This window comes from Epinephelus moara, chromosome 9 (genome assembly GCF_006386435.1).
Source record: "Epinephelus moara isolate mb chromosome 9, YSFRI_EMoa_1.0, whole genome shotgun sequence".
Classification (NCBI taxonomy): Eukaryota; Metazoa; Chordata; class Actinopteri; order Perciformes; family Serranidae; genus Epinephelus; species Epinephelus moara.
Window position 1 is genome coordinate 7,385,524 of NC_065514.1, and position 25,044 is coordinate 7,410,567.

Genomic DNA, 25,044 nt, shown 5'->3' on the forward strand with positions numbered 1-25,044 from the left:
TTCCTCCTGTAACTGTGCTTTCTTTATTCATTTTGCTAAATGCGTTGTTAGTTATTTAAAAATAAAGACAAAAATAAAGTTAAAAGAAAAGATATGAATCAGAGGGATACAACAAATGAAGCTGCCGCAGCAGAGGGGAGGTAAAATCTCCCTTAAATCTGTGTCCGCTTGATCAACACAGCTTTGCCTTTCATTTATTTATTTATCACGCATTTTTTTTCCTCCCTCGTCCTTCTGTCTGACATGCTGCATCCCTCCCTCTCCCATCCATCTCCCTCGTTCTCCCTGCGCCTCACTTTCTCCGCCGCTTTTTCTCCCTCTAGCATTTCCCCCATCTTTTTTTTTCCCCCTTAATTCTCCTCTCTTCTCATGTCTTCGTCAATATTGCCTCACTTTACTATCGCTCCTCTCTTTACTTTCTTTCTCTCTCCATCTGCTCATCCATGTAATAATGGTCTTTGTATGTTTGCCAAAAGTCACTCTCATCCTGCGAGCACTTAAATGAATCAATAGTGAGCTGGGAGCTGTGTGTGTGTGTGTGTGTGTAATTGTAAGTATATTCACATAGATACACTATATGTATGATTGTGAATGTGTATGGCTGCGTACTTTAGTTACAGTGGCTCTTATTCCCTCCTTCTCATCTTTTTCTCTCACCTTTTCACCTTCCAATCCCTTTCTACTACTAGCTACCACTTTTCGCCCTCTCAGCAATCCCCAGTTTTACCACTGCCCACTCATTCATCCATCCATCCATCCTTCCATCCATGCATTAAGCCAGCTATCTAACCATCCATCTCCCAAGTCATCCATTTGTATCTATGGGTGCACATGATAAATGTTTAGACCTTGTTTGGGGGAAAACATCCCATCTAAAGGACACTGCCACGGACAGATCGTTTATCAAATCTTCCCAACACACACACACAGACACGCACACGCACAGAATGGATTCAGTCCTGTCACATGTGAAAGTCATCATCATTTTACTCCGCTGTCAAAATGCATTAAAGTTGAATTGTATTATTTGCTTTATATACACACAGACATATATACTGTAGATCTGGCTGTGCAGTCTGTTGGCTTTTTGATAATTGTGGCAGAATCTAATAAAAATATACAGTACTTCCTTTCATATAAATCAGATCTTAGTTCTCATTGTATTAGCCAAAGGGAAGTAAAAAACTCATGAAAGAAAATATGAGATGGGGGCTAAGACAGTAGGAGAAAATATAAAAGAACAGCCGAGACAGGAAGCAAGATCGACTTGGAAGGATTTGCTTTTTCTCGAACACTTTTATATAAAGAGGTGTCAAACATGTCACCCATCAGAGAAAGAGTCATCTTATCCCATGGGTGTTCCCCAGATTGCAGTTGGGATGTATCAGTGTTATCTATTTGTGGTGCTTTGGAGGTCTTACTGTGTGAGGGTGAATGAAGACGAATGGGGCCACTGCCCTCTCCTCTGCCTCTATTGATTTCTATATCACCATGTCAATCCTTGGGCTGTCATACACACACGCTTATCTGCTTTGAGATGTCAGGACACACACATATAATGGAGGCTTGTGTCTCACGGCCAATAAAGTTCGGAGAGAATGAACATGGCAGTCACCAAATGAAAGAAGAAGTCACTGAAGGATTTTATGGTTTGATTTGATTTGTCCCAGAAAAACACAGCAGAGGAGATATTTTAAAGCTGTCCCCACAAACCCAATCTTGAAACCCATCGTCTATCGTCTGACGATGATAAAGCTTCAGGGGGCAATGGCCAATATTTCAAGAGATCTGGTGTAGCCAGTGGATATCTGGGCCAAGACTTCCTCTTTCATGCGCCACTCATATTAACAGTTCGATTAGCAACTTGACACATGTTCAGACAACATTTCAGCTAATCTCCATAAACAGATATTTGCATTTGAACGCAGATGAATTAGAAAAAAAGCAAATAAAAAGTTAAATCATTGTCATATGATTGCCGATTGGTTCCAAGATTGGATTTTAGCCAGTACCTTTCACCTTCTTTGCTCTTCCCATGAACTGTTCTCTTTCAAACCTCGCTCGGTGTCTCACTATGGGAAGCGCCTTGGTTGGTCACGCCTGAAGGCCTGCGAGATACCTCACTTGGTTATCAGAGAACCGGGGTTACCCTGGTAACCTAAAGTTTACCTGCAGGCAGTCAAAGCCTGCTCAAACCTGATTGGCCAATACTACAAACAGAAACCAGAACGCTTCATATACCAAAATCTTGTACCATTACAACAGTGTTAACTGTGTTGGATTATTAATTTAAGCAGGTTTTGATCATCTACAGCCCAGCATCGACTCATTGCAGACCCTATGCCGTAGCCTTCACACGTGGCCTACGCCATTGTGAGCATTTATACTTGTGCGGTGGAGTGTCTGTGTCACAATGCAGTTACACCTCCAAAACACTAGTCAGAAGTGGGGTTTCCTTGAAGTGCTGTGAAGTTTAGTTAAACACACATTAAACATGACTTAAGACAGTTTCAGACACAAGTACACAAGTTGGCTTCACTATAACTCGCAGCATTCACAGATAAACTCTATCTGGACACATTTTCCCCACAAATACAACATGTTAATGTTTTTAGCACAAGCCTATGGCATTTTACATTGTTTGAATTAGCCTAGCAGCTAACGAACTTTTCCTCTACTCATATGAAGCCAGGGACAACAGCAACATTTGATCCACAAGGTTCACTGACAAAACAACTGTCTTATACTAAACACGTTTTCCAAACAAATACAACATGCTAACGTTATTAGCACAAGCCTATGGCATTTTACATTGTTTAAATTAGCCTAGGGAGATTTCCTCTGCCCATATGAAGCCAGGATAAATCACACACAAGACTTAAAATGTTATTTTTGTGGAGGCTTTATTGTCTTCACAATTTATTGTTTCTGTGAGATTAAAGCAAATAAAAGCTTTGTTTCCACTGAGGTTTCAGCTTACAGAAACAGACAGGAGGTCTTCGTCACTACAACGTGTAGTTACATGTCTGGGGAGGTTCACGTCAGTCTACGGCGTAGGTACTGTGTCAATTCGACGCAGAAGTATAAATCCCGCTGTAGGGTTATGTAGCGTGCATTTGCTTATCTATAGTATTGAAAAAAAGCAGCCAGATGGAAAACCTAACCTACATATGCGCATTTCCTTCTTGACTGCCTGTCAGACTTTTTATAAATATTTTCATTAAAAAAATGACTTTATTCACCAATAATGACAATACTAATTGTGTAATAATATGTACAGAGATACAGTGAAACTGTGATATTTTCTGATATGTTTGTCGTCGCATGAAAATGTCATAGTGTTGCCACCCTGTCTAGAATTTGATTTCAATACTGTACTTGAACTAAAAGAAACTAGTGGCTGCCTGAATGAGGGGAATGCATTGGTCATTCTAAAAAAAACAGTGTGCCCAGGAAAACCTGTCAGTACTGGTTGTCTTAAACATGCTCAGAGAACATCCAAATGTTCCACACTTAGGAGGCTTTTCTGAAAAATTTGTAGAAACTTTTTTGCCCAAAGGCAACAACTTCTGATGAGCAGTGCCAGCTGCCATTGAGCAGCGCTGCTCTCTTTGGAGGACTGTGGTTCAGCTGGCATACAGCAGTTTCACCACTCATCATATTCTGTCAGCTTCAGTTTTATCATGCATCATTCTGTGGGCAGCAACACGAGGAGGGAGGGAGTTTAAAAAACGTCCATCTGGTGATTTGAGTGAGAGACTGATGACTTAATTTGAAGCTTTCTGACAAACGACTCAAATAAGGAGGCGGCCTTGGAGAGTGTTGAGCAGAAATAATCATTAAAAGCTTGCTCAGCAGCAGTATATTTATTATACAATACTCACTGTGCTTTGGCTGGCTGTTTTCATTGGATTTCATTTTCTTTAATGCATTTTTTCACCAGTTTTACACTGCAACAGCTATAACAACAAATGCTACTTGTCATTTGTTTTATGACTTTGATTATCTGACAGAACAGTACTTGATTTAACAGCCACTTAGAAGTCCAGGATGTCAGACTCTCTGTCCAGCACATAAACACAGCATTGTATTCGAAGCTTAGTCGTAGTTGGCAAAAATCACAGATCTAAACAACTCCCAGTCCAAGTCTAGTCGATGAATCCAAAGATAATCTGTACATCAGAGTCACGGAGGGTGGAGGGTAACTGTATGTTGGACACAGCAGTGTGAGTTAGAGGTGTCTGAATGAGTGCAAGTGGGTAATTGACCTTTCGCTAATTCCTGCCCCTTTGTGACGGCCCGTCAAGCTGTAGGAGTGAGCATGGAGCCCACACTGTAACTAACTGCACTCCCTGAAGAAATATTATCTGATTTTTGACGAGCTAAACAGAGAGAAGCAGACAGAGGGGTCTACAGTCTGTGTTTGAAGGATATATCCAGGATGTCAAACTGACTCAGCAGCAACAACAGGTTAAAAAGACAAAGATAGTTAGAAGCTAAAGCCGAACTATAGGCTACAGATCACAGTGTAAAAGTGAACCACCACATCACTGCTGATCGCCACACAAGACAATGAATATAAAGGGAAACTTTGCTGATATTGAACCAGCTGTGTGGCATCGCAGTGTGTGCAGATGAACAGTGTTTGGCTCCCCTTGTGCCACTTACAGCACCAGACACATTCTCACATATCGACGTTTGGTCATAGACTTCCGTGTCGACATATGATGTGCAAGGTACCCTCGGTGCGTTATTTGTTGACGTTCTGGGATGCCGGGTCAACTCCTACCTGTTTATGCATTGTCTGTTTTGGAAACACACTTCTGTTGTCACAGGAAATGTACAGTTTCCACACAGTCTCTTTCAAAATAAACGCACTACGTTGGCACAACATCGCAAATTCATGTTTTTTTCCTTCAACAACTAAAACATAGTAACGTTTTGCCAACATACGCGCATGGTTGGGTTTAGGCTACAACAGCACGTAGTTGGTTTTAGGAAAAAAAGAACAGGATTTGGCTTTACAATCTTACAGGAAGTGAACAATGGCCTCCTGAGTGTAAAACAGTGGTTGTTGGACCCATCCACCAACCCATCCGCCCTACTTGGACTTCTGCCACCTTGACTTTCATCCTTGTCCCACCATTTTTCCCCCTGATGCCGCCGCGCGCAATTAACAATAACGGCAACCGGCCACTTGACAATATGAAAGGATGGCTTTTTTGTTGGTGTCTGACGCTGGAAGTCACTGACCAAGCACCAGTTTCTGATGACTTTGAGACTTTGAACGTTGAATTTGCACACACTGCGATGACACACAGCTGGTCGAATGTCGGCAAAGTTTCCCTGCTTCCCTTCACTGGTTCCTGTACAGCAGGGTCGGTCTTAATTCAGTGTTATAATCATTAAAAAGCAAAAGTAGCATGTGTATACATTCAGTAGGCTATATCTTCAGTAGCTAGCTAGCTAACCCTACACTTTGCAGGCTTTGATATTGGTTTTTGAAACTGGGAAGAAACGTATATCTCCTTTGAATCTCTCAAGTTAATGACTATCATTAATACACATTGCCCAGGCACAACGTTTAGATCAAAATCCACAAAACCAGCCTGACAATGAAGGAAATCTGAAACGATTGCATGAGAGTATGTAGAGCACAGCTATGTTGTTGTCGGACTTTTGTCGAAGGGTCAATTGTCAGTCTTTGTAAAGTGCTTTCCAATATTCTCAGCATAAAGAAGCTTTATAAATGCAACCCATTCACCATTAACTGCTACATAAATCACTGACAAAGAAACAAAAATGTATTCTCACGTGCATGCATTATCTATACCCACTTATCCAGTACAGGGCCACGTGGGGTTTAGGCCTATACGCTTTTTTTTTCTTTTTATTTTCTCAATAAACATTTGTCTTAATATCCATCTCCAGAAAAACTCTGAAAAAAAAAAAAAACAACTGGAGCTTTTTTTTTTAATCATTGCAGCAGGGGATGAATTTGGATTCAGATTTTATCCTTCACGTGTTCACGTTTGACATTTTTGACATGACAGCATAAACTGGACTTAATGTTAAGACGCCTCCGCTGCCATGTTGTTAAAACTGCCACATGCTTTTTAAGGGTAGAAGGTCTAGTTTGGGATTTTCGATTGGCTGGGGGGGGATTTAGCTTCCTTTTACAGTAATTGCTGCGATGGCGATTGGGGCTTCAAAGAGAGAAATACTGTCTGAGAAATTACCCCTGGACCTGGCGTTTCTGTGTGTGTGTCCATGTGTGTGTGTGTGTGTGTGTGTTCTCTAAAAGGAGGAGTGTGCGGCGGCAAAAATGGGAGCTGTCAGTCAACCTAATGAGACCAACCTTCTCAGTGCGCACACATACACACACAGAGCGCCATCGGGCCAGTGGAAGTGCCATATAATTGGGTTTCCTTTCCAGGACAACAGACATGCTCACTGGATTAGATCTGACCACCGACGCCAATTCTCTCCATGTCTCCCTCTCTCTGCTTTTCCTTCTCTCTTCTGCTTTCTCAGACTGTCTTGTTTTTGCATCTTTCTGTTTCTCTTTCTTTCTCAGCCTCTTCATTTTTCCCTATTCTTCTGTCTGCCATGCTAATCTTCTTTATATGTATTTTTTCCTCTTTTCTTCCTTCTGCTCATCTCATTGTCCATTCCATCTCTGAACTCTATGGCGCTTTACCCCATGGCGTATATGTCTATAGAAGGTATATATGACAACGTATATGATAGCAAGTATAATCCCCTTGATGCAAGCTTTAATTAAAATATTTAAGTCATTTTATTGGAATTATTGGATCCCTCGTATATGACCTGCCATTGGCGGTAATCATAGGGGTCAGCTGGAGTTCTCTCCGTATTTTAATTTCCACAGCCTCACAGTAAATGTATATTTGCAGGAGATAAGACGAGATTAAACTTTATTGATCCCAGTGGGAAAGTTATTTGAGGTTTTTGCAACAGTAAACCCAAGTACATGATAGAATAACGATTAAAGAAGGCACAAGAAAGAGGGTCATACTGTAGGAGGCATGAGGGGGCATGGCGTAAAAAAAAAGAAAGAGAGAAAGAAGAGCAAGAAAAAGGAGAGGATGTGTGAAAAGTAAAGGGTCACTTCTTTTTCTCACAGTTCCTTATGCAATCCCTGAGGAATGTTCACATCTCCTCTCTCTGCCCCTCGCATTGTCTGGATTTCTGTAGAGGCTCTTGGGGAGTGTGTGCATGTGTGTGTGTATTGTAGCACTAAGCAGTGAATGTGTGTGTATGTGTGTGTGTGTTTGAGGGTGAATTTCTGAGCATCTCTGAAACAATGATTCAAGAAATTATTGAAACTCGACTGGTAATGAAATGTTATTTCACCGTTGTTATTTTCATTGTTTTACAGGCGCCTGCTTTCATTTCACGATGACATTTTTCTCAGTGACACTTGTGTTTCATGCAGCTTTTCATTTCATAATGTCACTTTTTACTTTATAATGTCATTTTCTATTTTAAAATGTCACTTTTTTTTTCATAATGTCACTTATGTCACCACTACAGTGGTGCTGCCACCGCTCTTTCATCTTTCAGCCGAACAAATGGCCCTTCCTGCTAAGCAAGAAAGCACAACAATAATCATGAAAATAATAATACGTTTTATATATAGAGCACTTTGAAGCCAAAGCATAAAGCGCTTTTCTGGGATGCAGAACGTACAAAACAAAAGCAATATTAAAGAAACATACATGTATCTATGCATACATCTATGCATATCTGCAAGTACACACCAAATACCTCAATTTGAGAATAATAAATAAGTAAAATAAGAAATAGTAGATACATATATGTCTATCCGGTCTTAGGAAAAGACTTTTTGTAGAGGTACATTTTGGGACGAGATTTAAAAGTATGAGCAGAGTCAGCTGATTTGATGCTCAATTGAAAGTTGCTTCAGAGCTGAGCGGCCAGTACTGCAAAGGCTCGATCATCTGCTTCCAGATTTAGCCCCCAAAAATACCTTAAGTTATTTATTCTACCACTATTTATCTAACTGATATTACTGAGGCCTTTTGGCATCGTGTTTCACTCAGACGGGCATTAAAGTTATCTGGGAAACATCATGTTTATGGACTTCACATGGAGCTACTGAATTATTTCAAATGAATGGGTTTGTGCCTGTTTATGAATCCTGAGAAATCATAAATCATCTTTTAGGGCAGTGGTTCCCAACTGGTCCAGCCACAGGGTCCAGATTTCTCCTTAGTCTTTAGTTCAAGGTCCACACAGTTTAATACATCCAGCATCACACTTGTGTTCGGCCATGTCGTCAAGCTAGTTTACTGTCTTCATCAAGAAACTGTCCACAAGTCACTCACTCTACAGCAGGAGTCGGAATCTTCAGAATCAACTTTCAGGTCTTTTTTTACAAACACATTTTGGAGTCACTTGCGGTCCATTCAGAATGAACCCATGACCCACTCTTGAACTGCCACCCACCAGCTGGGAACCACTGTTTTCGGAGGATATTTATTGTAAGCGATCAGCTCCATTAATTTTAACGATATGTTAATGGAGCAAGGCAAACTAACACAACTGGTCAAAAAGGAACACAACCAATGCTTCAACAGTGTAACAAAGAGTCACCACATGTTCAAAAGGAAGAAGGAGGAAATAAATTATCAAATCCTATCCCTTTTTCTAATAGTATAATTACTTGAGCATCCGGAAGTTATTTACAGCTACATGCTCTACCATGAAAACCAATGCAGGCGTCCCATTTACAAAGGCTTTTTCCTTGCCACAGTGGCTGCGGGTTCGATTCCAGCCTGTTGCCCTTTGCTGCATGTCATTCCCTCTGTCTTTCCCCCTTTCATGCTTAAACTGTCTTATCTAATAAAGGTAAAAAGCCATAAAAATAATCTTTTTAAAAGACAGAAACACAGCCAATGCAAAGACAATGCAGAATACCTCAAAAAGGCTTACTACCTACATATGGTTGTGAGCTTTGTAGCTCAGTGTCAAAGTGAGGAGAAAGTATTAGCTGTAGTTGGGTTTCTATCCACCTATTTTTATTCGCATTTTCAACAATTGCAAAAACAAAAAAACTTGAATGGAAACGGCAGAAATTCGAAAAAAGCCCGATATATCGCAAAAATGTTTCTACGCTTGGAGGGGGTGGAGAAGTCAGCGTATCGATATTAGGAAAATGCGACTTTTGGCAACGGAAACAGATTTAGCGAATAAACGATGATGTAGGCTAGGTAGCTCTGAAATAACAAGCTAATGTTAGCTGCTGCCAAAAAATGCTGTCTAATCCAAATTCACAACTCCACCTAGCTAGTTAGCCGACTCACTAGTAAGCATGTGCAGCCTTGTAAAGAGACAGTTCACCCCAAAATAAAAATAGGCTACATATTTTTCCTCTGACCCAGTGTTTCTCAAATGGTGTGCTGTGATGCAAATCCAATAAAGAGGCAAACATGTATGTTTTTTAAATTTAATTTAAGAAACTGTCTTGGGGAACCTATTTGTTGCCGTTTGTGCATGGAAATTATAAGTGCATGACACACCAAAAGCCCTGATTGGCAGCCAGTGTGAGGGATGATGAACATTTACCACTGCTTTAACCTGTACTGTAGTGTAGTAGCTGAGCGTTGGAGATACCGGCCATAGAGATGTCTGTCTTCACTCAGGTATAATGAAACTAGATGCCACTGCTTGTGGTGCTCAAAGGTGTCCAAAAATTATATTTTAAAAAGGTCTGTGGATTATCTTGAGTAACTGAGTCCATATCTGGAAAAAGACATTAGTGTTGAGTTTTTCAATTGTATTTTTGGGCACGTCTGAGCACCACAAGCTGAATACCAGACATTTCTATGGCCGATATCTCCAACACTTGGCAACGCACACCAGAACGATCTAGACTGATAAATAGCATGACAAGTACGAAGAAAAATATGTGTTCTTTGTTTTGGGGTGAACAGTTCCTTAAAGCTAAATAAAGAGAGATTTGATTAATGTGTCTTTGCACTGTGCTTTCTTACAGCAACATCAGGGTTGATAAGATACTTTGGCAAATTTGGTAAATTTGATAGCAGCGGTTGAGTCATGAGCCAAGTAAAATGTTTATTCAGCACTCGGGATGAGTCTTAAAACAGCAGCTTCTGCGACTCATGTTTTTTCTTTACTATAAAGCTGTTGAACTTGGTTAAGGAAACAACAATAAATTAGCATGTCTGTGCATGCTTGAAGGCTTAGAGGATCCAGGTGTACTGTCTCTCATGTGGGTTCCTGCAATAATACCAGGCCGACATCTCTCTGTTCTCCAGTTCATCGTCAAACATTCATGCTCGCATATGCTGTTTACAATGAACAGACATATGGTGTTTATGCATGAAATGAGGATATTTCTCCGGAGTGAGGACATTTAGGGATCATTACTTTCAAAATAGACCATTTTGTGGTCATTCCAATTGGGCAGAATCTTTATTATTATCATTACCTATTACATCTTGGGGTTAGTGAACGCAGTGTATTTACACAGAGTCGATGGGACATGATTATGGTAAGGTAAATATTTGGGCGTTAGGAGTGGCAGTGTGTTTGTGTGTGTGTATGCCTGCTTTCCCTTGTGTGTGTGGATGAGTCACTGAGTCACACACATACAAATGCATATGCACAGGCGCACACACTTATACAAAAGTCAGTTTTTTTCTTTGAAGCTCTAAACAGCTGAGTGTACAATACATCAGCCCTACGGACACATGTGAAGCATAAATACACACACATACACACACACACATTCTTGTACTTGTATCTTTGTGAGGACCCTCACTGACACAATGCATTCCCTTGTCCCTTATGTGGAATTTATACTTCTGCATTGAATTGACATTGAAGCTACGGCGTAGGCTCTGCGTCGACATGATGCATCTGCTTGTCGCTAGGCTAATTTATACAATGTAAAATGCCATAGGCTTGTGCTAATAACGTTAGCATGTTGAATTTGTTCAGAAAACATGTTTAGGATGACAGTTGTTTTGTCGGTGAACCTTGTGAGGTGTAACAGTGCCAAATTATGTACAGTTACCTTTGTTAAATGTTGCTGTTGTCCATGGTTTAATATGAACAGAGGAAAAGATTGCTAGCTGCTAGGCTAATTTATACAATGTAAAATGCCATAGGTTCATGCTAATAACGTTTAGCATGTTATGTTTGTTTGGAAAATGTGTGAAGTATAAGACAGTTGTTTTGTCGGTGAACCTTGTGAGTTGTAATGGAGCAAAATGATGTATAGTTGCCTCTGTTAAATGTTGCTGTTGTCCCTGGCTTCATATGAGTAGAGGAAAAGATAGCTAACTGCTAGGCTAATTTACACAATGTAAAATACCATAAGATTGTGCTAATAACAATAGCATGTTGTATTTATGGGGAAAATGTGTCCAGATAAAGACAAGTGCTTTGTCTGTGAATGCTGCGAGTTATAGTGAAGCTGATTTGTGTACTTGTGTTTGAAATTGTCTCTATTAAGCCATGTTTAATGTGTGTTTAATGTGTGTTTTGAATCAACTAAACTTTACAGCACTTCACAGAAACCTCCGCCGCCGACTAGTGTTTTGGAGGTGTAACTGCAGAGTGACACAGACACACCACTGCACAAGTATAAATGCTCACAAGGATGTAGGCGACGTGCGTAGGCTATGGTGTAGGGTCTGCAGCACGAGAACAAATCCCACCCTTAACCATCACAACTAAATGTCTTAACCTAACCCTAACCTAAACTTAATTGTAATCTGAATCTTAAAACGAAGTCTTAACTCTCAAACATGCCGCTGAAAAAGTGAGTACCATCCAAAATGTCTTCACTTTCAAATATGTCCTCACTGTGTTGCTAATATGTTTGTTGGTCCTCATTATGTTGCATGTACAAGCACACATACACACACAGAGTGAGAGCAACAAGTAAATATACATCACTTCACCACCGCTTCCACAATACACAAGCTTGGTCTTACAGTGTGAATGATCTGACAGCGTTTTTTTGGCAGCAGCCTCTCCAAAATGCATCTCCTCCCATATATCTCCCCTCCTCCCTCCCGCATTGTCTGTGCCCCCCAACCCCCCCCCCCCCTCCCTCTAGTACGTGATATTAAGTGCTGCTCACACTTCTCCCTGTTTAGCCACTTGGCAGTGCAGCAACACATCCATCTCTCTGGAAGTGTTTATCTGCAAGCTGTTTACTCCTCCACATATAAACATATACGTAGTTCACATACATGTGAACACACACACACACACACACACACACACTCACAAGCTCCAGTTCCAAATCAGCCCTGTAAACACAAACACCAATGCAACAGACATGTACTAACACGAGTGTTTTACCTTTATATTAAATGCATGCGCACACAGAAACACACACACCTGCAAAAATATGAAGGCACAGATTTGCATGAACACACAGAATCAAACAGATGTGCGTGTGTGGCTGGACGTTCACAGGCTTTCACACCGTAGACGTCAGTATGCAAACACACACACACACACACACACAAACACACATACACATCAGAGTCAGGATGGAATGCTGATAGAAGCTATGGTTGGATACGCTGGTTGGACTACATATAAACAGTGGAAGATTTAGCCTCAAAGGCTGCACACACGTCTGTTAACACACACATGTACACACACTATATACTCTAAAGTATATCCACACATACACACAGCACTCAGCGGAGAACATGTAACGGGCACACATGCTCGGATGACATTGTTATTGCATTCCACTAATGAAATTAAGCCTATAAATGTAGCGCTCGGTTAGGCAGATAAAGCCTGAACTTCCGTCTAAACAGAGTGAGAGGGGGCCAGAGACAAAGAGTTGGAGCAGATAGAGAGGGGGCTGCGGAGGCAAAGTTGAAAACAGAAGGGTCAACTTTACAGAGAGGGTGAGCGATGAGAGACAGATTACAGGAAGACGGAGGAAGTGCCAACGCTGGGGATGTACGAGGGGGTTATTTGTCAGATAGACTCCAGATTTGCACATCCTGAAGAACTAAAGGGGAAACTCCAATCAGAGGCTTGGCTACAGCTGGTGGTTGGCAAAAATTATATGGTGGTGTGAGGGGATTTTAATCAGATCACAGACTCTTCCTGAGCAGCCCTGGAGATATGGACAGTTCTGTTTTAATACCAGTTAGGCCTTATTTTCAAAGTTTTGGCCATCATTTCCATCAGTAAACTGTGTTCATAACGACATAGACACTGCTTTAGAAAGGCAGTAGAACTTCACTCACCAGTGTAGAACTGAGAACAATGACTTTAAATTGTTTTGGTGTCCAGCTAAAAGCACTGTTATTTCTCTACATAAAAATCTTGAGCTGAAACTTTGACTCGTATTCTGAAGTTAAGGTACTCTGCCTTTGCATTGTCTGCAAAATAATCAACATGTTCTCATCCCAAGTCGTCACACATCGTTGCTTTATCAGTGGACTTTCACGTCTACATACACACTAGGAATCCTCCTGTGTCTGCTGTTGACGTTCTAGGATGCTGCTACCAATGCTGGGACGTCAACAAAAGCACATGGTTAGGTTCAGGCAAGAAAAGCATGTGGTTAGGTTTAAAAAAATACATCATTGTTTGGCTCTACATTCATAGGGGAATCTTAAGCGCTATATCGTAGGCAACTGGACTTTCTTGAAGACATTTACACATCTCATCCAAGAGGCTTCTTCAGTTCTTTTGAAGAAGAATTGAAGTACCAAGGAAGCCTCTGAGTTGAGAGGTGAAACGTCTTTAAGAAACTCAAGCAAGTCCAGTTGCCTACGATATAGCACTTATGATTACCATGACCTGGATAACTGCTAAAAACCAACATCCATGGGGGAAGCGAATACTGGGTTCCCGGGTGAAAGTCCAGGGTTTGTTGGAACCATCCACCACCCCTTCCTCCCGCCCTATAGGGACTTTCTACCTCCTTGTATCGCGTCGCTACAGGCAGCGTTTTAAACTGATGCCATCCTGTGGTGTATCATACGGTTGCGACAGGTGCCGTCCAGCTGACTTGCAGCATATCATAACACCACGTAAGGTTTCTGTTCGACCGTGTGACAAACTGACGTTATCCCACAGCGTATCATACCATCGTAAAAGGTGGCTCTTGGCATCGGTGCCTGATGCCAAAGTCACGAACAAAGCAGCAGTATTTGAAAACTTCAGAAGGAGAACGGGCTGAAATAAGAAGGGGTTATGCCAAGGGAAAAGTCATTAACTTCCATTTGATCTCTCACTTTGAGCAGTATTGTATGATGATAATTAGGACTTAGACAGACTCTAGTAATAACTCATGAAACTATCCAAAAAATATAATACAAATAAGAATAAATCAATCATTTTTTACATCTTTCTGACCAACTCCAACATTAGGACCAGTTGGGTAAAGTAATATTCTTATTGATTTTAAACAAAACCTTACAATATTATTTTTCCTGACCCTCAAAATTGTGAGCTGCAACACCACAAACAGTAACTTCATGCGTGGGTAAACAAAGGATTTTGAACACAATGAAACAATGCAAGAGAACCTTAAGTGAAGTTATGAGATTTGGCCTTGGTTTTTCCAGAGCTTTTCATAGTTAAGGCAAACACAACTCACTATTTTAACTATTACTACTACTACTACCAATACTATTTTCTATTTCAATTAAAAAATCAACACAGGATACACTGGATATTTGTTGACACGATAGAGCAGGTCTTTATTGTTCCCAAAATGACAAAAAATATTTTTTTTACTTTGCCTTCTCATGGCTGTTTAGACTCACAGTGATCTGATTTAGAAGGTGTCATCAGGATAATTTCAGATATACTGTGCTCTCAATCTTTTCTCTAACATTGTCTTGTTTGAGATTTTTCAGTTTCTAAACCTACACTTTAATATAGTTGTGATTATGTACAATGTTTATCCAAATTTCATAATTTACATTCATACATAACTGGTTCATTTGTCATTATTGGAAATCACAACCAAAATAAACATTGCCAAAAATACAAGTTCAGAGGATGGCCAGATGTACACCAAAAAACTTTCAGATCTTCAAGATGACCACCATCAGTCACCAGTTTATTATCAAGAAGAAAAGAAGCTTTACTCTCCTGCTGTCCTCTACAGATAAGGTGCCATTCGGTATAAAATGTTTGCTTTCCAAAAAGTTTCGTTAACCTTGGTTAATTGTGGTAAATGTATTGTACTGTATTCCAAATCTGAGTTTGTGTTTACAATATATATTGTCCAGCCGACACAGTAAATAAACTACTTGCTAAGTTAGAATAATGTGTGTCTGTTGCACTGGTGGACTGCAGAGGGCAACAGGCATGTCACTAAATCATTTATTTCGGCTTCAGGATTAGAAAAGGTAGCTCCCTCCTTCTCCCTATTTTTCCTTCAGTCTTTCAGACACAGGCCAAAGGCGAACAAACACTCAAACACACACACACGCACACACACGCTAACTGTAAATTACAGAGATGCAGCAAATCATTCTCTCATGCACTCTCGTGACTCAAACATTTAGTTCATTCGCTGTTGCGCTCTGCAAATTAAAGTGTGCACAAAAGGCTTTCAAATGCTGGCATGCATTACATTGTGTTATAAAATTATGTGGCATTGATGCCAAAGCTTTCTGGGATAATCATCAATTATGTCACTGGTATTTCGCAAGCATGTCTGGCGGTGTTGGTATGTGTGGAGTGTGGAGGCTGCGGGGGCATCGAGGTTCAATCAATTCAACAGTGAAATGTAAAACACCGCAAGGATAAAGCAACAGACTTGACCTATGCACAGAATAGTGATGAAAGGTGTGTAAATAAATGAGGGCTGAATAAAAATTGTATACTGTATGGCACAAAGGAATCTACCAAGCATAAAACATTCAAAGCCCAGGCTAGGTTTGCTACTGAGCACATAATTTATAGGTAGACTTACAGCATATGGGAAGAAGGGTATGACTTTCTGACTAAAGTTACTTCGGACCACATACCTGCCTTTTGTAGCTGAGGACGTCCATAATTCATTGTGTTGGAACATTTCACACCCCTAAGGCTGCAGAGCCTTTCGGAAATCAGTAATATATGTAGTACTAAGGTTATTTTTGATAACTTCTTTATAAAAATCTCTCAAGAATGAAATAGACCTTACTTGAAGTCATCCTACTGTAACTTCTGTCTGCTGTTCCCTGATCCAACCTGACCACCTGCTCTCTCCTGTTGGCTGTTTAGGTGGAGCTGTCCGACAGCACCTCCCACATCATCACCGATGCCTATGCTGGGAAGGAGTACATCATCCAGGTAACATCTCCTGTCCTGCCATTCCATCTGCCTGGTCATTTAACACCGAATGCAGGACTGAATATAACATTTCGGTTTGGCAATTGAGCCATTGCGATGTTTTTTACAACTTCAATAAAGCTGCAGTTCCGAATTGTTAAGCTTACTGGAGCAGCTCCAGTCTCCGTATTTGCCGTCGATGGCACAGCAGCCTTTGATGTGGATAGGCTGTAATGAGTAACCAATTAGATAGTGCTGTGGGCGGGTCATTGAGGGAGGCTACTGCAGACAAAGAGGCTGCCTCAAAGCCAAACTAGGACATTTTTCGTTAATTTTATTATATCGGCTCAAAAATGCAGCAATGACCTCATCTCCCTGGCAGCATCTCATGACCACGGTATTTTGGTGATGTGGTTATCATTACAGCCCTGCATTCAGGCCTAATTATTTCTTCCAAGGGTGCAGATGCAGCCTCAAAACTGTGAAACAAATATATATATGTAGGAGTTAAAAGTACAGTCTCTTACCGCCTTCTTCTGCAGATTGATTTTGGTCTTTGCTTTTTGTTTTTCATGTACGCAGCCTGTTCTTGCACACTCTACTGACTTTTCAAATTATATTTAAGCTCATTAAAGAATGCTCCTGATTTATTACTTTCTACTTTCCTTATGCTCAACAGGTGGCTGCCAAGGACACAGAGATTGGAACATGGAGTGACTGGAGTGTTGCTGTCCATGCTACACCCTGGATTGAAGATCCACTGCCAATCACTTCCACAACTGAAGTGGACTTTTCGACTGGTAGGTGACAGCCTAAGTTAAAGCCTGTACCTTTACCTAAGGGGTGCTTACAGAGTTGGTAACTTAAGTCAGGAACATAGGTTTAAAATTTAGATTTAAAAAATATGCAAAGATAGTGTTTGGAGCTGAACATTCAGATTTCTGAAAACACCATCCAATCCACACTGTCAGTGTTGAAAGTTTCTTTTATGTTGAGCTTCCTTTGATTGAGGTTTTTCAATGTATATAGCATATCAAACAAAATTTTAAAACTTATATCATAGTTTATATTTTACTATCTGTTAAAATACATAAAAGACAAAGGTCATGATGCAGTGAGATGCAATGAAACAAATGAATTAGCGTCCCATGATTGATGTCACATATTTAATGTTAACTTAAATACTTAAAGTAAAATTATATAGGTTAGGTTTAGGCAGGTAAAGATATATGTAGGTTAGGTTAAGGAGAAGAAACATAGGCATCTTTAGGTTTAGGCAAGTTACATAGGTTGGGTCAGAGGTAGCCAATCTGTTGCTCCTGACCCCCCCCTCCAGTGGCTCTCTCTTTTTTTTTAACAATTTAATTTTCATTTATCAGTGCTGCAGGCCTAACGAAATTCTTACATGCTCCAATTGTAAAAATTGTAAATCCTACATATCAATAAAAAAAAAACTAAAATGTGTCTAATACATCTTCTGCCTGGCACCTTTTCCTCGAAAATTGCCAAACGTCAGTACAGTGAAATGGTTAGAGCACTCATCTTCCATGCGGAAGGTCCAGGGTTCAAATCCTGCTGGGGTCGACGCCAGCAAAGGCATGCAGTCGCAAGAGGTTCCCACCGCCAAATCGAAACACGATCAGATTCCTTAAAGGGATAGTGCACCCAAAAATGAAAATTCAGCCATTATCTACTCACCCATATGCCGAGGGAAGCTCAGGTGAAGTTTTAGAGTCCTCACATCACTTGCAGAGATCCAAGGGGAGAGGGGGTAGCAACACAACTCCACCTAATGCAGGCTGACAGTGCCCCATATTCAAACGTCCAAAAACACATAATTGAAACCACAAAATATCTCCATACTGCTCGTCCGTAGTGATCCAAGTGTCCTGAAGCCCTGACATAAAAAGTTGTTTGTAAAAAGCGGTGTACAGAGAGGCAGTTAGAGCTACAGGCTACAATGAGGCTAAAAACAGAGTTCAAATGACGTTTTTCCAAACAACTTTTTATGTCGGGGCTTCAGGACACTTGGATCACTACGGACGAGCAGTATGGAGATATTTTGTGGTTTCAATTATGTGTTTTTGGACGTTTGAATCTGGGGCGCCGTAAGCCTCCATTAGGTGGAGTTGTGTTGCTACCCCCTCTCCCCTTGGATCTCCGCAAGGGATGTGAGGACTCTAAAACTTCACCTGAGCCTCCCTCGGCATATGGGTGAGTAGATAATAGCTGAATTTTCATTTTTGGATGCACTATCCCTTTAAGGAGGCTTCAGGATAAGAGAATAACTCCGGAATCTCTGCCAAGTCCTCAACGGGGGCGTGTCTCAAGCCCATTGTAGACTGGAGGTTCCAGATGTAAAAGCAGATTCAATAGCAGTGGCTAGTCTTGAGTCTCCCTAACTGGTTATCCATGGATGCCGAATCCAAAAAGGCAAAAGTCTTTGAATAAAATACAGAATTTAATTGTGCATGGACAGATTTGTTTGCTCTCACTGCAAGCTCTGCAAAGTTAAAGTTCGAAGTAATCAAAAATAGTGCCCTGCACAGTAGCCACCTTTTGGTAAAACATTAATGAATGCTCATTCAGGCTAATAGTATGGGCTATTTTCGACATAATAGACTGTGTTACCTTCATAATCTTTTAAGAAATGTTTTTTTTTTTAATAGGAAAGGTTGTTGACGCCTGGGTTAGGTTTAGGAAAGGAGACATGGTGACGACGTTCCTGACGTTGCTGTAACTAAAAGTTCACTTTGTTTCCCATGGTTCCAACTACTGGTCTCCTTGGGGAAAGTCCTGTATTGTTTGACACATCCATCACCCCAACCTGCATCCTAACACAGACTTTCGGTCTTTATAGTGCCTCTTTTTTTACTCCTATCAGCGCACTGGTCACGTGATCGCTTCCTGATTACATGGATTATACAAAAATCACTGCCTCATGAGTACATGGGTTATATACAAATTGTGGTGCGTCACTTCTCGTGGATATGAACAGTGCATGAACAGCTGGTTAGGATACATAGTCTTGGAACTAAAACTGTAACCATCATAGTCAGTAGGATTCTTCATCTGGGCAATATGAATGTCTGCACAATATTTAATGGCAACCCATCTGAAAGTTGTTGAGATATTTCACTCAGGACAAAAGTGGTGAACCTCTGCTGTGGCTAAAACATCCACATTAGAGGGATGAAATACAGATAAGGAAAGGCTAAATGCAAAAAAGTATCTAACAATAGCCTGAGATGGCTTGTCATTAATAGTTAATGATACACTTGTTAATTCCCCAAATATGCAAGTTGACCCATTCAAAGAACGATAGAGATAGAGTGACCAGGAACACACAGCGAGTGTGGCTGTAGGTATTATAGGATTTCTATAACGCTGTTTGGTTTTTATCAGTCTTGTAGTTCATCAGGTGAAGAAATCATTACGATGATAATACAATATTCCTGTAATGTTTTTTTGTACCAGTGTTCTTTGTGCCCACGGCTGTCACACAGTAAATTTCCTGAACCAGTTAGGTATGAAATTAAGTTTGGTTAATAACTTTCTTTATCATTAAATTGAGTACACTATAAGCGTTTGATAGCCTTGAACTTTTATCGCAGCTTAAGCTACAAGATCCAGCAGCCTGCAGACAAATTGACACACATCAACCTGAGCGCCTGAACACGGCCTTGGGGAAACACTGTGCCATCTTTTTCGAAAATGCTCACGTCCCTCCTGCAGCCTCAGATTGGCTCACTTACAGTAAAACAGCGCGACACTTTCTAGGTTTTATTTATGCATGAGAAATGATAGTTTAATATGAAATTCATTACAGATGATTATATTCTGTGTGTCCCCAGCCTTGATACACACACACACACACACACACACACTCACATACACACAAGGACAAAAACTATCTCTGGGAATTATCTAGTTGGCACCCCGTCAGCATGTGGCAGAGATCAAGGATGGCTCTCTTGTCAAATCGAAATCTCTCAACGCACTGATGATCCCCGAACAACAAGACATCCATTCCAGGTCTGAACACTCTTTTGTACTTGGCTCTCCGACCTCGCTGGAATTGCAAAGTACGAATGGAGAAACACATTTTGAATGAATAAACACTAAATATACCTATATTCAGTGTTTATTCATTCAAAATGTGGACAGGTTTTAATGTTCACTTAGAGGTTTAAATTGCAATTCTGTGGTGATGTTGCAAATGTTAATCTCTGTCATCACCACTTGCTCATCAGGCTGGGGGATACTTTAATAGTCAAAACTGAATTTCAAGAAACACCTTCCTGCAGAATGCTGTATAAAAACGTGTTTTGAATGGGGTTACAAGCTGCGTGCGGGTGGTTGAAACTTTCAAGTCTGTGTCACCTCTTTACAGTTTAATGTAGTGCATGATGTTCACCCGCACTTTTAACTATATATTATAGTGCTGTCATAGTGTATTTACCACATGCTAAGTACACCGCTACATCACTGCAACAAGCCATGACCTTCACACACTGGAAGTTGGCAAGAATTGGACAGCTCTATTAATTTCCTACAGAGGAAAAATTTGGGAGAAAAGTCTGGATTTTAACAGTGTCACACCTTGCAAAGGGAAAATCATGTAAATCGATCAAATACCGATATGAGCACTTCTAGGATCAATATTTCTGACACAGCCCAATCACCAGCATAAATGGTGGCATTGTACATTTCACAAATACTACTTGATAACTGATTTGAAGAAATCATGTTTTGGCATAAAACACCCACATTTGGTGGCACAATGGCAGCTGTAAATGCAGCCATGGGTTGCTAAAGAAGCACAGGTTTGGTGGCTTAAAAGCTGCTGGAAATGCAACGATTAGTTGCTACACATTTGGTGACCAAAAATGCAGCTTCAAATGCAGTAACAGGTTGCAAAAAAACACCTTTGGTTGCACAAAAGCAGCTGGAAATGCAGCAATGTGTCAGTAACCATTTGGTGGCACAATAACCGCTGGAAACACAGCAATGGATTGCTAAAAAAAACACCCACGTTTGGTGGCATGATGATGTGTCTCTACACATTTGGTAACCAAAAATGCAGCTGGAAACACAGCAATGGCTTGCAAAAAACACATTGATGTTTGGTGGAACAAGGGAATTCAGTGATGTGTTGCTACAAGTTTGGTGACTAAAACACAGCAATGGGTTGCTAAAAACACGTTTTGTGAAAGAAAAGCCACTGGATGTGTCGCTACATGTTTGGTGGCCAAATATGCCACTGGAAGAATAGTAACAGGTTGCTAAAAAACACCCACATTTGATGGCACAAATGCAGCTTGAAAGGCAGCAACATGTCAGTATACATTTGGTGGCACAACTGCCGCTGGAAACACAGCTATGGGTTGCTAAAAAACACATTTGTCTACAGAAAAGCTGGCCAAAACCCAGATTTGTCTCTACACAGTTGGTGGCCAAAAGCGCTGCTGGAAATGCAGCAACAGGTTGCTAAAAAACACCCAAGTTTGGTTGCACAGATGCCACTGGAAACACAGCAATGCATTGCTTTAAAACAACTCCTGTTGCTTGTGGGTGTTAAACAGCTTGGCAGCTGTCTCGCCTAGGTGTCACACCACCTACCATCACCTCCACCTCCTGATGACAAGGTCAGCTCATATACTGCATCACTTTAGGAATGTTGATAGAACAATTATGAAATGTAAAAATGTAACATGAGTTTGTGAGTTTGCAGAAACAACCAATACTAACTTTTTCTTCTAGGAACTGCGCTGTCCGATATTAAAACTCAGGTTTACGTACACTGATTAGGACTGTAAAGACAAATACCCCCACCTCCCCTTATGTTTTTACTACCACTACTAGTAATAATAATTAGTATCTTAATATCAGGTCTAAAATGTGATTTTAAATAGGTGAATTATTAACACTGCCCACGATGTAGCAGTAATTTCTGCTATTAGTGGAAAGCACACAACCCCTGACTTCACTGAGCCCCCTCAGTCCTGAATCCAAAACTTTGCCATTGCATGTCAACATATTGATAAAGTCACTTAAGTAAACTGTTTATCTATCAACTGTGCAACATGAGTTCACTATCAAGCATATAAATATGAGGCAAAGAAAGAAAGAAAACTGTAACTTACAGACAATATGATCCCAGTTTGAAAACTCTCTAAGAAAAAACTTAGTCTGTCTACCTGTCTTTCTCTCCCTCTCACTACCAGTCTATTGACATGTCCTCACAGTTCTACAGTCCAACAGCGACTCCTGTTGGTCACAAGCAGCACTGCACACTGATTATCACACAGTCAATACTGAGTGTGCTCCCGCATGCTTAGAAACACACAAACGCATGCTAAACAGCGCACACACAACATGCAGCATGCTCTAACTCTCCCTCCCAGACAAACACATAGTGACGGTGCCACACACGCACACACGGTACATCCCTCTGATATCATGCGGCGTGCACACACTCACACACAAACACCGCCTCGGTACACAGTGTATTATTCCTGTTCTCAGGGAAAGAACTGGAGGTTATTGGGATTCTCCTCATGCCTCATCTCGATCCAGCTGCTGCTTCTCTGCTTCCCTTCCCTCTCTCCTTGTCCTGTTCTCTCCTTCTCTCTTTTTCTTCTGGGTCTTTCTTTCTCTTTTTCGGTCTCTTACTATTCTCACGTCTCTCTATTGATCAGTCAGTCTTTCTCTTACTCTTACCTTTTGTCACCTCACCTTTTGTACCGATCTTTTTCTGGCCTTTTGCCACCTTCTTTACAGATGTTACTTGCTGGACGACTGATTGCATCTGTTGTGGCTGTGTGCAGCTACAACTGCTTTGTTAATATCAATTAAGGGACTTCAGGGTGGGGTGCCATTCCCATTGATGAGTACATCATCTCTCTATGATTTTAATATGCGAAAAAGGCCAAGTAGGAACAATTGGCACGCTGAAGGGCATACGTAGATTGTTCGTTCAGTCCAAACGGGAGCTCTGTTTTGCAGAAATTTCAAAAATCCATCTTGTAATTATTGAGCTGGCACTTTCTCATTGGAATAATTGTGCATGAAGCTGCATAATATCAGCAGGGAAACCAGGAAAATATCTTATTTCCTGTCCACGACTGAACCGATCAACTCAAAGTTCAGCCAGGGCCATATTTTCTTTCAGCTGACCAGCTTGTTAACATCTACACACTGACCAATATTTCCTGGCTGCTCAGTCCAATAGGAAATGAACGAACTTCCTGTGACTTATTGATTGTGTAGCTCACAGTCTATACACACCGTTACACTTTCTCCATTTCCTCTCGTCTTTCTCCTGTCTTGCCCGCACACACACACAAATTTTTTTTTTTATTTGTTTCTGTTTTCCCCCGTTCACGCATCAGCAATAACACGTCGCACATACCTCATGGAGAGTCGTACTTACATGCCTGTCCTGTTTCCTGGCAGGCTCATCTCACATCAAAAGGATAGCGCAGTGACAGACAGACGACATTTAGAAATCCCATCCTCTGCGATTGGACCATCGCTTAGCAACCACATTCCAGGAAGTAAAAAGCAGATACAGCTGAGGCTTTAAAAAGTGGCAACCATCCTTAGTGTTGCAACCATCCAAGATATAAGTTTCTGCCTCGCCCACTCTTTGAGACAGAAACTGGACACTGTCTAGCACCAAACAGGCAACACTAGATATCACTTCTTATATCCTTCATGTCTACATCTATTTATAAATGCTTCCATTTCTGCTTAATAAGCAGAAACCACCACAGCTTAATGTTGAGGCAAATGCTGAGATGCCTTAAGGTCCTCTTCTGCAGCATGCTGGCTCCAGTTCATAGGAAAACAGCTACTTATTATGTCATTAAGATGACGTATTATCAAATGGGTGCTGTTATTCAAGCATTCAGGGCTCTAGAGGTAAAGTCTTCAGTTTCTCCATCGGGCGACAACATTGGATTACTTCCCAGGTTTGGATGAGCACGAAAATGGCCCAGCACTATAAACATTTAGTATCCGAGTTAGAAAATATCTGTTTGTTGATAAAAAGCCAAAGATACAAGCCTGTGCATAAACAATGTGAGGACAGAAGTTAACTGCAACTCCCATGGTGCATTTTGGATACAAAACATCCAGTAAGTGATCCTAAAACTTAAGTGTGTGCACTTCTAAGGGCAAGTGGAAGCTGACTTTTAGGTTTATAGAAACCTGCAGCTCACTTTTGGAGTGTATGAATTTAGCATCTCTGGCTCTGTGTTTTGTTTTCTGCAAAGATAAACCATCTTGTATTTGCTACAGCTCTGATTTGGCGCCTTTGACTGGCTCCCTTTTTATTGCAACAGCAAGTGTAACTCATGGGCATGAGCTATTTGCCAAACCAAAGTAGTTTCACAAAACATGATTTCTCAGTAAAGGAGATTAAAAAAAAAAAAAAAAAGCGGACATAAATAAGATAAACCTAGCTATTACTTATCAAGGAGACTCCTGTGTGTTCAGAGGAACTATTGGAATGGAAGTTTACAGCGAGGAAACTCTTCGCTACTCTGTTGAGATATCTCCATGGTCTGATAAAGATGGCGACTTAAATGAAAGCTACAAAATGGATCATTATCAAGCAACAGTATGGATGACCATAGATGTTTTTTCCTTACCAAGTCATCAAAATCCGGCGCTTGGGCAATGACTTGCGGCGTCAGACACTGACGAAAA

The 25,044-nt window shown here is 40.8% G+C and overlaps 1 protein-coding gene across 3 annotated transcripts in view; it reads left to right on the plus strand.

The window, feature by feature from the left end:
* cntfr (ciliary neurotrophic factor receptor) overlaps positions 1-25,044 on the plus strand; it is a 354,906-nt gene that overhangs the window by 321,357 nt on the left and 8,505 nt on the right. For all 3 annotated transcript variants that reach the window (XM_050052470.1, XM_050052469.1, XM_050052468.1), the window contains 2 exons: positions 16,282-16,350; positions 17,009-17,129. In XM_050052470.1, the coding sequence (XP_049908427.1) occupies positions 16,282-16,350; positions 17,009-17,129 (190 nt within the window). The remainder of the gene's footprint in view (positions 1-16,281; positions 16,351-17,008; positions 17,130-25,044) is intronic.